The sequence below is a fragment of the Syngnathus typhle genome, linkage group LG14, assembly GCF_033458585.1.
Source record: "Syngnathus typhle isolate RoL2023-S1 ecotype Sweden linkage group LG14, RoL_Styp_1.0, whole genome shotgun sequence".
Lineage (NCBI taxonomy): Eukaryota > Metazoa > Chordata > Actinopteri > Syngnathiformes > Syngnathidae > Syngnathus > Syngnathus typhle.
In genome coordinates this window covers 5,713,091-5,728,025 of record NC_083751.1, presented here as the reverse complement: position 1 = coordinate 5,728,025, position 14,935 = coordinate 5,713,091, and the positions used below count along the sequence as shown (strand labels likewise).

The 14,935-nt window shown below is 41.2% G+C and overlaps 2 protein-coding genes across 3 annotated transcripts in view; both read right to left on the bottom strand.

Moving 5' to 3' along the window:
• Positions 1–14,935, bottom strand: part of agbl4 (AGBL carboxypeptidase 4) — a 162,447-nt gene that overhangs the window by 30,596 nt on the left and 116,916 nt on the right. The gene's annotated exons all lie outside the window — the stretch shown is intronic.
• bend5 (BEN domain containing 5) lies at positions 1,614–12,336 on the bottom strand. 2 transcript variants are annotated; one of them, XM_061297510.1, is made up of 6 exons: positions 12,019–12,336; positions 11,066–11,196; positions 10,120–10,585; positions 8,291–8,439; positions 6,390–6,603; positions 1,614–6,317 (listed from the first exon to the last, which is right to left on the bottom strand). In XM_061297510.1, exons 1-6 carry the CDS (start codon positions 12,200–12,202, stop codon positions 6,121–6,123), a joined length of 1,341 nt encoding a protein of 446 aa, XP_061153494.1. In that variant the 5' UTR covers positions 12,203–12,336; the 3' UTR covers positions 1,614–6,120. The 2 variants fall into 2 exon arrangements, with proteins under 2 accessions (XP_061153494.1, XP_061153495.1); XM_061297511.1 differs by lacking the exon at positions 11,066–11,196 and having other exon boundaries at positions 12,019–12,149.

The following is a 14,935-nucleotide window of genomic DNA, read 5'->3' as shown; positions in this document are numbered from 1 at the left end:
AGCCCATCGTGGTGAGTGGGGACGAATGGAGGGAAAGAGGGAGGGTCACTTTACTGTCGACTGGTTGCAGAAGCCACAAGCGTAATTAAAATGTATGAAGTTAATAACCTTGAGGACTAAATAATAATTTTACACCACTGTGGGAAATAAAGATTATTATGTGACTCATGTTTCACATGTTAAGTTCAGGAGAACACTGCCAATAATGGAGAGCAGCAACTAAGGGAATAGTGCGCAAACCTTTGTGCCCAAGAGACAGATTTCCTATTTTTAATTATATATGTCATTGTGACATCATTTAAGTTTTCAAAAGATGCATTCCAAACGGTTTCAATGTCACAGCGACTATGACAAGCCGGGTAAGACGAATCGGAGAAGCTCCATAAAAGCAGCAAAATGTCCATATTCATTAGGTTGTACGTGTGACAAAAATACAATGTTCCCCGCCGCCACCGCACTGCAGAGCCCAGCCCAGTATCTCCGCCACAGCACTAATCCATCATCACCTCCACTGAATCACCGTGCTGCCAATAATGCCGGGCGGCAATACATTAAGAGGCATGTGGCAGGCTTTAGCCATAGTGACATTGACAAGTCCCCTCGGGGTGTGCGAGAAGGCTGGCCGCGTGCTACACTTGCTTACACGCGCAATAATATATGGAAATGCAGCCGTGTGCAAGAGCAGCGCACTTTGATCTATTCATGGAGGAAGTCTACTTGGGGCCAAAAAGTGCAATGGTAAGGATCACAGATTTATTTTTGGGAAGTGCCAACAAAATCATTGATTTAATATATTACATTAACATCGTCTGGAAATATTACACTGGTCAACAATTGTTTTAACAGCAATAGGTGGAGTTTTATTCTGAAACATCATCGCTATAAATTACAGCACATGGGAAAATCTATATTGCGCAAGCTTTTATATGTCAAACTGAAAAATAATAAAAACCTGAGGTATTGGGGGGGAAAAGTCAGAAAACAGTATTTCTGTTGGCCCAAAGTTAAATGGGTGTGTGTTGTAAAGCGATAGCAGAATCAAGTGTCATTAATTGCATGCATCATATTTGCTACTTTGAAAACTGACCTAAATGCAAATAGCAAAAATAATTTTTGGTGTGCTCCAGTTTTCAACAAAATTTCACCCTAATTTAAGAAAATCTGTTTGGTCTTTGTAGAATTAATGACTGACTTATGTATTTATCAAATATGGCTGTTGGTCATAGGGATCAAGAGTTGATTTGGCTAAAATGCTGATATTGTGTTCAATAGAAGGTAAAAGTGATGTTTCATGCTCATTCATCCATTTTATTAGTCATTTATATTTATTTCACTGGGTATAAATAACTCACTTCACTCACTTTGGGATCTAGGGCTGAGTGAGCTACTTCACCTAATTTGCGATACTTTTTTTTTAATCACAAAGACTCAAGGTTCACCTGCACTTTCAAAATTGCTTTCCCAAGTAAAAAGCAAGTTTTTAATTAAAAAGATGTAAAACTGTCAACCCCCCCCCCCCCCCCCCCATTTAAAGAAATAAATGCAGTAGATCAGTTTCCAACACGAGTCAAAACAATCAGCAAATGAAAAGACAAAAAAAAGCTAACACAAGATTAGTGCTGATAGAATAAAAGTCTGCTTTTATTTTGTTTTATTCTTTCTACATGAAACACATGTTCCTGAATGCAGCAAGAGACACAATAAGAGGATGCTAAGCATCGTGCCAGCGTAGCAGAGGTGTGGCCGGTTGAGCGAGGACATACATACACACTATTGCCTAGTCGAGATCGTCGTTTGCCTCTGGGAGACAAAAGCGGGTTGTGGGAGTGTTGACTGAAATCACGAGACGCTCTTTCACTTTATCGTACCAACAGACTAGAAACAGCGAACATTAATTATCCCGTCTTTCCTTAATGAGCATGACAATGCACTTCAACCCAGCATAGTTCAATTCAGTCACGACAATGATGTTGGTTAACGAAGTTGCCATGACAATAAATGTCACTTTAGGACACAGTGTCAAGGTTGAAGAGATGATCAAAAATAATCAACAAAACAGTCCAGTGGATGGCTTAAGAGCTACAGAAAATGAATGAACATACTGATCAATTCTTGTTGGAACTATGGAAGTGGTGAATAATCAATTACAATCATAAGAATTTTGTTGCGAAAGATTTCTCCAACCCATTAAAAATAAGAATCCATTCATTTCTGGTTAATTTCCCCCATGGTTGATCAAGGAAACGCAGTCAAATGCCCATCCCGAGTTGAAACAAAAACGATTGCAAACTAACTTTGTATTAGAAAATCTCCCAAAACAAAACCCGAATGCATATTTACGTATGGTGTGGGTCACAGTCTGAAAACATTGTCTGCTACATTGATACTGAAAAAGATTTGAAAGCAGGTACCAGGAACACGCACACAAAAAAATAAAGCCACAAAGAGCCACTTGGATCGTAAATATTCAGCTTTTTAAGTCGTGAACGCAAACCAGTCAGTGGAATCCATTTTCTGTCAAGTTCTGCAATTAATACAATAATCACAGAGCCAGATTTCCTCCTTTAACATGACATAAACACACGTTGGCAGCAAACAGGCGTTGAAAGCGTCCTTTTTAAAAGTCAACAGGTTCTGAGGTACTCGTAAATAAGTAGAGAACAATATTTGGGCGGATAGCACGTACGCGAGCGACACATTAACAGCAAAGGTTTTAGCATTTTTGCGATTGCTTTCACCAAAACGTTGAGGGACTAGCGGTGTGGTCGGCGCGCCTGAACCCTAACCCTAACCCTAACCCTGCCCCCTTCCCCCTGTGAGGGTTGCAAACATAGAAAAAAAACAGCACCATTTGAGGTCCGTATAGAACGGTTTGCTGGTAGCACCGTCAACCAGTAAAAATCTCCAAACGCAACACAGACACAAAACACGAACACGGGAGCGACTGCACGACGTTAGCCAAGAGCGGATTACAACACGGGCGCGGTCCCTCGACGCCGCACAGCTGCCTCCTCCGCCAAGCAGCTCAACAAACATCCCTTTTCCGAGAATGATATTGTGAATCGAGGTGTTTAAGAAGAGATAGATACTGTATATATATATTTAGATATTCTGTACATGTTGCGCAACCAGGTATAACTTGTTTACTATAGATTTTCTTTTGACTATACACAGAGATCTTACTGACAAACAAACACCAGAGTAACAATGAGGTAGGGCGGTGAAAGTTGGATGAAGTAGAACCGGTTTGTGGATTGTATACAAAGTTACTGATACTGTAATCAAAAAATAGAGAACAAACAACGTGTTCCTCCCAGTATTGTCTCTGAGACTCAAACATTAACGTCCTATGTACAGCGAGCGCTCCCGATAAAGACCTTGGCAAGGGCCATCTTGATCTCTGTGCATTTTGAAACAACAGTTGGCTTTCTTGCCAGCAACTGGAGGTGGCACAGAAAGAAAATCACAGCTGGTGAGGTTCAACTTCCTCTTTTGTCCGGCGCTGCCCGGCTTGGCTATACACTATTCGTCCAGTTGTTACAAAGATGCTGATTAAGCTGATCAGCATTAAGTACCTCAGTGTACAAGTCCAAAGACTAAAAAGGGAACCAGCCTATCAAAAGTTGACAGTTTTTTTTAAAGCATTGTCTTTACCCCGACCCCTTTTGGCATCAAACAATAGAGAAATGAACGATACATGAGGTCATTACTGGAATATCTGAATCGCATTTGCTAGAATTGTAGCCTCTAAAGGGGGCGGGTCTTTTTTTCTCCCAATATTAGCGTAATTACGTTGAACATATTTACAACACAGTGGGACCGAGCTCAGTGCTTCTATTTTGGTTGGGAAAGAAGTAAGAAAAGTTTCAATTGGGACCCTGCAGTCGAACTGCGGAATTCAAATTAGGAGGCAATCCGATGCGGATCTCGATGAATGGGATGTAATACGATTCAAGGAATGTACATTCTATAGCGGAACGATTCGATATGATGTAGTTTCTTGATGAAAGTCTATATATAATATTTTTGTACTGGGGACATCCAATGCAAATGGAAGAACCACTAGAAACTCAACCAAATTGGGACGGGCCTCTTGTTATTGTCTTTTTGAATGTGCAAACCACACTGATCGTTCACTCAGCATCCCGTTTGTTTTTCGCATTCAAAACTTTGGCTCACGTAGACCATTTACGTAAAAACAAAGACATAATACCTAAACATGCCAACTCCAGTTATAATAATGTAACAAAGCTTTTGAGTCACAAATCTCTCAAATTTACTGCTCAGCATCGGCATGTCAAGAACACACCCTGCCGCTCACAAAACAAAACATTTTAAGGTGCATCATGTTAATAGAATGATTGTTTGGCCTTAATTTAGTATTTTGATAAGAAATAAAGACTAACATCCCAAAGAGGCTTTTTCTTTAAGATTGACAAGTTGACGTTTAAAGTGCATTTGATGTCAATGATTTGTCAAACTAACACGTTTGACGATCAAGTTGATATTCAGAGTGAGGCGCAACACTTCTCTAATAATACCTCCAGCTTTGCATCACTGATCACTTTGGCTCGGAAGATTTTTTTTTCTCTTTCAGGGCTCTTCATCACACTTTAAAGCCAACAAGTTGTATGAAAACCAACAAACGCTCATAACGAATATAAAAAAAGAAACATATGATTATAACATCAATTAGATAATTGTCTAGAACATGTACACCCAAACTGGAAAAAAAGACACGACAATCTGGCAACAAATGTAGAAGTGTGAAGAGAAGCGAAGGCTTGACAGGCAGCTCTGCAGCAGATTCACAGTTTTGCCTCTGTCGGCTCACACTTGAGATTTTAATCTCTAAGACTTTGTTTCATAGCCATGGAAAAACTTGTGGGATGAAACAAGACAAAAACGAACAAAGGACAAAAATGTCCCTCGGGTGGCCATATTTAGTTTCACCAATGGCATTTCTAATTGTGGACTTCAAACAAACAAAAAAAAAAAAAAATCACCAAGAGTCACGTCCCAGACAGCTTTACCCACACTTTCTTGCTCAAGACCTGAACTACCCCTACTGATGAGCACCGAGGTGCTCCACTGACGCTCGCAACGGTACCAATGGCCGACTCTTACATTCTCACAGCAAAGTGCACGTCAAGTCTCGAGACTTCAGCTTGGACTACAATCGCAGCTCACTAGAAAAGACAAGGGGCACCTCGTACCCCTGGTGATTGGCAAAATCCATTTAAGGCCTTTCCTGCTCCTCTGTTCAACAGTTCCAGTGTGTACCAATGACAAACATGCCTCAGGAAATCTCATTCATAGGGATTGGTCACTGTACAATCAGAATAAACCAGTCCGTCTCAGAACGGAAACACCTAATAATATTTTTTCCACGATTATATGAATTTTGGGATTGTCTGGAGCCATAATCGTAATCACGATTAAAATTCGATTAATTGAGCAGTCCTACTCCGTACGTTTTCATTTTGTTCCATACAACTGTCAAAATTGTGTCAGGGGAGGCTTTAATTAGGTCAAAATTAAGATGATCCATTATTTTTAGATTGTCTATTTGAGTCAGCAAATTTTTTGTTTCATTTCTTTTCATAAAACCCCTCAGTACATTTCTTTCAGAAACCCCCCCACCAAGGACCATTTGAACAAGTTCGACTCAATTCTGGCGATCGATTCAAAACGCCACGACCACGATAATCTCTCACAGCAACTGACCGTTGCAATCTCGCATGTCTTTTACAAAATTAAGACTCATTCATTAGACAGTACGTTCTCACTGCACGGCGACTGAAGACTTTAATCCGGGGAAGTCCTCTTTTACTTTTTAAAAGCTTAAAGGACTCAGAGTGATGTTCTGACACAGAACAATAAATCAATCTGTTAACGCGCGCGCACACACACCAAGGCCAGCAGTTTCTCGTACTGACCCCAAAAGTAAACCTTCGTTAAAAAAACACTTATTCTTGTTCCTGTCTGGCTGGTGAGTAAAGCTGTCTGGAACTCAATGGACTAACTGTCAGGGGGGGGGTGCTGGTTTTAAAAAGGGGCCACAACCAATCAGATGAGTCGTAGGAATAGCGGTTCCGCTAAATCAAGCTGGCTTGACCTCTACATGCCATCATAGGTAAAATTCTCCATCTTGACTGTCTGTCTGATGAGCAGCTTGGATTCCCGCCGCTCCTCGTTCTTGATGGACTTGTTGATGTCCATGATCTTCTCACAAATGTATTTGTTCACTTTGGACAATCTTTGCGTGATTTCGGCACTGTTTGCCGTCTCTTGGGACACTCGGTCGTACAGACACTCTGCGGCCAAGACAAAAGTGCGAATGGGTTAGAAGAACCGTCCGATGCGGTCGAGCGGTTGAAGCTTCTTACCTCGGACGATTTTTAACTTGCTTGGTGAGAGTGGAGGTTTGGGAAGGGCGTCTTTTTTCTTTTTGGTAGCCACCCCAGTGACGCTTCGGTTTTTGAGGGTTTCTGTGCCCCAGATCATGACGGCCAAGTTCTTTGTGAACTTGGAGTCTCCTTGGGTACGCTGTAACTGGTGCCACTTCTCCTCCTCCACCCAGATGCCGCCACCAAGGTGAACCTACGTGTCGTATAACAAATTAAAATGGAATATAGAAACATACATGCAAGTAAACAGCTGGTACATCCTGCTGTGGTTAAATAAACGCCACTTTAAAATTGCGCCATGACAGAAAAGGGTATTTTGGTGGAAAATAGAATTTTCCAAATCATCACGAAAATTACTGTGTTTTCAACTCGTTTGAATTGTTTGTCTTTTGTTGTCTACAAGCCCATTTCAAATTGTTTTGATTACTGTTGTTTATAATAATAAGAGATGCTACCTTACCATCAGTCAAACCAGTTTGAAGTCATTTTCTTAATATTCAATTTTGTAACTTTTTCCAAGAAAATAGGATTGACTGAAAATGGCTTCATGATTAGAGGTTACAACAAAAACACAAGGCAACAAAATGAAGGAAGACAAACTACGCCGTTTTGAAACTTGCTGCCAGCAATGTGTAGTTAAAGTTATTGAACCTGCTTTTTAGCAACATCTACTTGCTATCATAGTCAATTGTGACCTCGAGGTTAGGTGGCTCCAATCTAATCCAGCCAAAGGACAGGGTAGGCAACAGCGCTAGCAGACATCTTAACCGGCTCTAATTTAAACAACACAGTTAATCCCGAGAAGCACCACTTTTGCCGACTGAGATTCTCAAATAAGCTCAAGCCACTGGCTGCTCGTTGGTTGGATTACTCCCAGCGTGAACTTTGCATGTACGTATCTCTCTCTACAGGCTGTTGCATAAGCACGGCGAGTCGATTGGCAGCCAGGCGGCCGGCCCTCGTCTTTTCGGTGGGCAGAAGCAGCGGGAGTCGCGTCTGACTTGCTTTCTCTCAGCTCTCGTATCACTCTAAGGTCTTTAGGCCGGAGTCCAAAAGGATTTTCCCCCCTGTGGCTAATGTGCTTTTGGCCGCGGGCCAGATTCGTTTCTTCTGCCCTTCAGTCGGGCGAGATTTGTTTTCAATCTCACTTCAAGTTCCTTAGATTTATTTTCTCGACGTCCTTCCTTCTCGCCGGTCCGACACTTTCGCTGCGGCTAAGCTGTCAGTCATTCTGAATTTCTCTGGTGCGAATAATTAAGACGAGGTCCCTGATGTAAGGAGGCTTCTCATTTCCAAGAGTTCTTCACGCCTCAGGTGCCCACAAGTCCCAAAGCTTGTAGTACCAATTGCACCCCTGTCAACGGAGACTTGCTGGTTGCAATACGTACGGGCAAGCCTAACTGGCTTATAACCACTGATGATGCTGGCCAGGCCTGCAGGAACAATAACACTCTTCTCAACCTTGTTTACCTGACAGAGCTGGACAGGCGAAGGGACTGAGCTGAGGTTTTCTGTTACCGGTCCGCTCCACGGAATTGCAGAGAGCCAGAGATTTTCTCTGTCTGTCCTCATGTCAGTTGTTACTTTGATGCATTATTAACCATATTGAAGTGTTGAACCGAGCTCAAGAACAAATCTCTTGAACACTCTACTGTCTGAGAAGAGTCGTAAAATTCCGCCGCTTTCCTCAATCTGGAGAGAGCTGTTAAATATGATTGTCGCCTCCAGGTTGAGTTAAGATGATTTTTAGTTACGTTTGAGCGAGTCTGCTTCGGCGGAGTATAAAAATATCCTGTGAGGTTTTGTCAGTCCATTCCTGGACGTTAAATAAGTAGACAAAAACAGAGGCAGTGATCCAGAGCAAGTTCAAAGAAGCCCACCTTGCCATCGTTGCACGTGTAGACCGTTCGGGGAGATGGTGAGTAGCTGGAACTGGTGTTGGCTTCTTCTTTGAATGTTTCCTGGGTCTCAACAATGGGTTCAACCACCTCAGCCTTGATTGTCTGAGTGCCATTGTCATGCATAGGCTCTAGAGAGGAAATATTTGAAAAAGACACCAGGTTTGAGATACTGAAGGACTGCCCGCATGCTTGTATGAACCCGGGGACAGGAGGTTATTTTAGCCCAGCGGTTAAGCTGGTTTGCCGGCCGGCCGCCTACGTTAAGCTCCGACGTAGCCGATGTGTTTTAATATCAGGCAGTGCACTCCCATCCTGTGGACAAAGACACCCGATGGTGTTCTAATCTCTCTCTTGCCTGTCCATTAGATAGTCCAACCAGTGAGCGGGCTTCCCTGTCTAAATCGACAGATGAAGTTACACTGATGGGCGTCTGGCTAAAGTGCTTTGCTGAACTTGCAAACGCTCGCCCACTCAAATTCCAGGACTGAATTTATGGCTGTGCTGGATCTATCCATAGTCATTTGCAGAATTATAATCCCATTGTTGGAATAACTGCATGAGATTTAACTGTGTCTTTAAAATTACTGTGGGAAATCGAGCGACTAAATTCAGCAGTATTTTATTATTGCAATTTGTCATTGTCAAATCTATCACAAGCACATTAAATAACTCTTTACAGGAGGGAACTGAACTCAGTTCGGTTATACAGCGATTCCTTTGCATTAATTTTTCACAGCGTGTAAGACGATGCATAAAAATTGTTTAAGAATTTAACAGCTGCAAATTGCATTAGTTTTAATTTCATTGAGTGCTGCGGACGCTCGACTTTTGATGTAAAAAAAAAAAAAAGGTCAGTTCATAGGGTTGACAACTTATTTTGATGAATTTTATTATATAATTATTTTTGAAGTGATGATTTAGAATGGTTAATTCTGCTTGCGCTTGCTGTAAACTTGAGTTGTGCTCCACCGGGGTGTGCAAACATCTGCTAGCTGACCGTTGTGAAGATAAAGAGATACGACCACCTCTGCAACTCGCGGAAAGCAGTTTGCAGTGGCGACCCCAGCTGAAGCTTTCACGAGATAAAAAAATGTTCTGCACACCCCAACTTCCTTTTTGAGAATAAATACAATCGCTGCGGGAGCAGAGTTCGGAGTTGCTTTCGAGCACGGTTGTGTCACACAAAAGTGATGCTGGCTCCCCAAGCGCAAAAAGGGGCATCCTGTCTCTATGGGGCGATTTGAAATCTGAAATATACCATGAACAAACAAAGTAATCACCAAGTAGAGAAAATATGGCACAACAGTGACATTACCAAGAAATGGACCGTCCTTCTCAAAATGGCTGAAAGGACTGTTCAGGAAGGCTGGCAACGTTAAAGGAGCTACAGGAACATGTGGCAGGCAACAAGTACTTGAGAAGATTCTCTCATTCATCTCCATATGTCTGGGCTAGGAGCTCACATTGGAAGACTGAAGACTTACACATACATGAAATTTCATACATGCATGTGGAAAAAATCTGTTATGGTCCGATGAAACCGAGGTTTTGTTAAAGGGTGGCAGATGTGTGCTGCCGCAAACATAATCGAGTTATTTTGATTTCCCCTCTCAAGTTGTTTTCTCTCCAATTGAGTTATCCAGGTTTTAACAGTGGAAAAGTTTTGAAATAATTTATCTTGGTCTAATTTTTTTAATACACCAAACACCTTGTTTTGAACAGGGGTGTGTAGACTTTTTATACATTAGTCCTGGTCAAAACAAAATAGTCGCAAAAGTAGTTCTGTTTGTGCATCGGTGTTGCCTTACCACTGCCCAGCCTCATGAGGAGCACGTCCTGCAGCCGGCGATTGAAGTCCCTGAGTTCTTTGACTTCAGTCAGCAGGCTGCCGTATTCCTTGAGTTTCTTTGTCTGTTGCACCAACTGCCGGCGTGTTCTTTCCAGCTCTTGCTGCAGCCTCCTCATCTCGTCCTCCTGTTGCCTGTAGCTGTCGACCAGCTCGTCGTAAAGGACGCGAGGAACCACCGCCGCGGCCGCATCCGTGTCCACCTGGAGATGTTGCTGCTGCTGTTGATGCTCCTTCTGGAGTTGTTCTGCTTCCATGTCTTCGTCTTCATCATCGGCATCCTCTCCCTCCTCAGCCAGTCGATCCTCATCTAGATCCTCTTCGCCTTCCATGCAGGAGCTGGCTGCGTTTCTTTCGAGGCGAGCCACTACTGCTGCCAGACTTTTGGAGGAGTTTGAAATGGGGCGACCATGGTTTTGCGATAAAGCCTTTGGAGGGAAAACATTTGACAATATAAAAGGTCAGATTCTCATAAAACACAAATCATTTGTCAATTCCGGCCCTCAAAAGGTCTAGAACCTGAAACCTGTGCTTTTTTTTTTTTTTGACGACTGAGGGAATCTCACGAAGAACTAAAGTGGAGTTACACAGTTCCCGATGAGCCGCTCAGAGGATTTGTCTGGGAAAGGGCATCTGTCCAGAGTGCTGGAATTTGTGTTAATCCACCATATGGTAAAAATAGAGCGAGGGATTTCGGGTGGAAGCCCAATACATACAAATATGTCACGTCCGTCGGCATTTACACAGTTTTTGGACAATTCTTTGCATTCTACAAATAGTAAATTGATTCATGGACCAGCAGCAAATGTTGACATGTGCATCTTTGTTGTTTATAAAGTGGTCGACTTTTTTTTCCTACCCATTAAAATAGTCTGTATGCTCAAAACATCATGAACTGTAATTCTTACCTTTTTATGCCTGAGAGGCAGCCTATCCCTTCCAAAACTGTTCTCAATTAAATTTCCTGAATTCTCGAGGGACATTTTAGGAATTTTCATCTTCTTTTGCATTATAAAGTCTTCAAACTCCTCTACAGCATCTGCAAAGTTCAAGACATTCATCAAGTTTCTTTCTGATCAGGTCTTCTCATCTGATTGCATTTACGGGGGAGAAAAAAAAAACTACTTTATTGAGATACAATCAAAGAGCAGCTTTTAACTGCAGTGGAAAGCGTTCGCCGGATGGATGTCACAGCCCAGACAGCTCACAAACAGGGATTAGCTATTTTAGACAAAACGACCAGTCAGTAAGTTAGCAAGTTAGACGTGCAATATATTTATATAAAAAAAGAAAGAATAAAAATGCGCTGTCACGTTGCTGACATGTCTGCGGACTGTCTGGAAAGACACCGCAGCGGCGCATCTTTGACACACACAAAAGTCAAACCGATAGCTTTTAACGCACCAAAGTCGTCGGGTAGAGGATATCAATTTAAAAAAAAGAACAAACATAATAAAATATAATAATAAACATCAAGCGTCTTTTTCTATGTTGTTGCGATCTTCTGACAGCTCTACGTGTGCAGACAGCTAACATAGCATGCTAACCGGGGCACACAGACGAGCTAACAAGCGTTAGCTTGATGTTGTAAACAAGCGGCGTTGCAGGCTAACGTTACACGCCGATCGTCCAAACAACGGCAACCTTTCCGTAAGTGTAAACAAATAAGGACACTCGTAGCAAAGTTGTTAGCTAGTATGTCCTAGCTAGCCGGGACCTTACTGCAGCGATTGGAGCTCAGCTGATTATGACAGATCGCAGTAAATAACTTGACACATGACATAGCCGTGTTTGACATACGTCAAAGTCTGTGAGGAAAACTTGGATTTAGGTAAATGACATGAAGAAATGAGCAATTTACCTGCAAGGGCAATGATGTGAGCTTCGCACGGTTGGCCTGCGCTCCCATTCTCTTGAGTCCTGCGCACCACATACACCTTCTGATGATCGAAATCGGCTCCGTGCTCCGGGCTGAAATCTTGGATGCTTGAAACGGGCATCGCGCAACATATATCGTCTCCGAAGAATCGAACAAAAGCATACATTATTTTCCTTTCCCCGATTGTGTACTTTTACATACGGTTGACTTGCTTTCCCTTTCGCATCACAAAGTATAAAAAAAACATACACATAGGGAAGGTTGTGGATCATATCGACGCTTGATTGCTTTTGTCTGGTCCACATCATCAAGGCATAACTAACAGACAAAACATTTTCATCAAATATAATTGGAGTGCCAAAAAAAAAGAGAAAAAAGTAAGCACAAACAGTTTGTGATTTTCTTATTTTGTATGTACAAAAAAATAAAAGAAATGTAAAAGTTCTTTTTTTGGAAGAATTAATATCTAATATAAATAAATAAATACTATATTGAAAAACGAGTCACTCTTAGGTCAAGGTATCACGGTAGTTTACACAGTTTATAGACCCTAATTCTATTTCTTGTTTTGCTATAATTAGCCTATTTTGATGCAAGTGAAGTGACTGTTAACATATACATATACTATTAGCCCAATAGACAGTAGGACTTCTGTTTCCATGACAACCAGGAGCAGAGCAAGGGAATTGAATGAGGCAAACGGCTTCTACTCAGAAATGTTAACTCCAGTGAAGTCAATAAAACATTTTCACTCATGCATGCAGTATTTCATACACTACACTTCTTATACTCGTCAAATAATGTGTGCACGTGGTACACAATAGCAAATAAAGCCCACCATATATCACTCATCAAATGTTCGCTCAACTATGGATCAAACTTTTTTAATCAAAGTTTTAAGACTGACAGTTTGATATCCTTTTCCAATATTTTCTATGCCAAAAACATTTTGAAATGCAACTTTGTGACCTTTAAAGTTCCACTATCTTACAAACAATCATTACTTCTCTTCAGTTTTTTGTCATTTTTTCAAGAAGTTTCAAAGACAACATTATAACACGTCTGATCAAATTTCATTGACCTACATCATGTGTTCCCTGGTTGATGACTTATTTATTCCAAAGCAGAAAGGCCAGCAGGCACGCTAGTCTCATCCGAGAAGACATGAACGTCCGGCTCACAATGAAGCACAATAGTAAACCGAAACAAACCGTTTTGTTCCGCTTCGGCTGCTTTAATTGAAAATAAATGGATGCAGAAATTTTATGGAGCCTTTGTGTCTTCTTGTGGTATGTTATTTGGAAATTCCCGGGCATTTAGTTAAGTCATGCCCGTAGTGTTCGCTCATTGTGCCGTCTGATTATTGTGTGATGGATGAGGACGTTTTAAAAAGAGAAAAGGATCCAACAGTGGCTCACACTTTTTTTTTTTTTGCTATCAAAGCTTTTGCTGAGTTGAAGTTTGGCTCTAAACTGAACACTCAACAGTGTTTCAATGTGTGACATTTTCATTTATCTCTGACCGCTTGCATAGCCAATAGATCAGCCGCTCGGACCGCGACTCCAGCACCGGTTCAAAGGCTATTATAGCAAAATGGATAAAAAAAGGGATTCGGGCAACCTCTTAACAAATAAAACTGATAATTACTGTTAATCTAAACTTGTGTTCCGTACTGTCCTTCGGGCTGCTGGACTTGTCAACACAAAGCTACTGAGGCAACAAGACAAGAGAGGAAGGGCATTTCTTTTAAATGGCTCACATTATATCATTTCTGCTGCCTTCGGAGGTTTAATACAATTCCAAAGCACTTTCTCCAATATAAATACATTTCAGGGTCCATTTGAGTGCGGTAAAGATAATGGACAACTTCCTGGAGACAATAAAAAGATGTCTCTGACTGAATTCCATGTCAGCCTTTTCTGGCTTGGTGTCACATAGAAAGCAAATATCACATCACTCGTGGTTTTATTTCTATGAAAGAAAATCGATTTAGCAAACGCAATAGACGCGTGTTCATTTTGTACTTTGAAGAGTACATATCTATAAACAAGTCAAAAGATTTGATGGTTTTCGCATCATTACAAGTAGTTCAAGCACTTGATGTAAATTAAACTCAAAACGATGCTTTTTCAAGTGGCACACACATTAAAAAAAGGAAAAGAATGGCAAGTGAAGTGCAGACCTTGGCCAAGGCCAAACAAATCTAATTTAGAGTAGTAGCAAGTATAATTCACCTCCTGCAGTTGTTTGGATATTGCCTGAGATTTGGGCACTGTTATTCAAAAAATTGAAAACAGCAAAGAATTCCAATGAATACTAATAAAGCTATTTTTCAGTTTTAGCAAAATAAGAGTAATCAAACTGTGGATCGACCCTAAAATGTAAAACTGCTTTCTTTGGATTTGGAGACATAATGGTAACACAACCTAACCAATATATTACTTTTTTTCACAGTTTAATTGCACTTTTTCCTTTTTACTGTGAACAAAGAGCAAACCTGTCCGAAATAAGTCTTTGGACTATAAAGTCGTTTTTCTCCTTCAATGTTGTGGTGCAATCAAAATGGATTACTATAATCAAGCATGGCAATTAAAAGCGAAGGCATCTGCCTTTCTAAATATTTAGAGTTCATTTAGTTTCTTAAAAAGTATTTTAAGTGTACTTTAAAAGTAGGAGACCAACTTGTGCTTGGGTACCACACAGCTTTCATACTAATAAAGTGATAACGTATTGATTGCTATGGGTTGCTACAAAAGACGATTAGAAACGGCATTTACAGCAACAATCACAATATTAGCACGGGACAACAACAAGAATGCTAACATTTTTTGGGGCTAGAATCAATAGGGCCAGTTGAGCCATAAAAAGAGACTGTGGGAGTCAGGATAGAAGCCAGACA

Excerpts from the sequence above, each read along its gene's own strand:
- bend5 (XM_061297510.1), bottom strand. The coding sequence starts at position 12,202 with ATGTATGCTTTTGTTCGATTCTTCGGAGACGATATATGTTGCGCGATG. Across the intron at positions 10,586-11,065 it reads TGCCTCTCAGGCATAAAAAG|GCTTTATCGCAAAACCATGG; the intron begins GTAAGAATTACA and ends TTCCCTCCAAAG. Across the intron at positions 6,604-8,290 it reads ACACGTGCAACGATGGCAAG|GTTCACCTTGGTGGCGGCAT; the intron begins GTGGGCTTCTTT and ends TACGACACGTAG.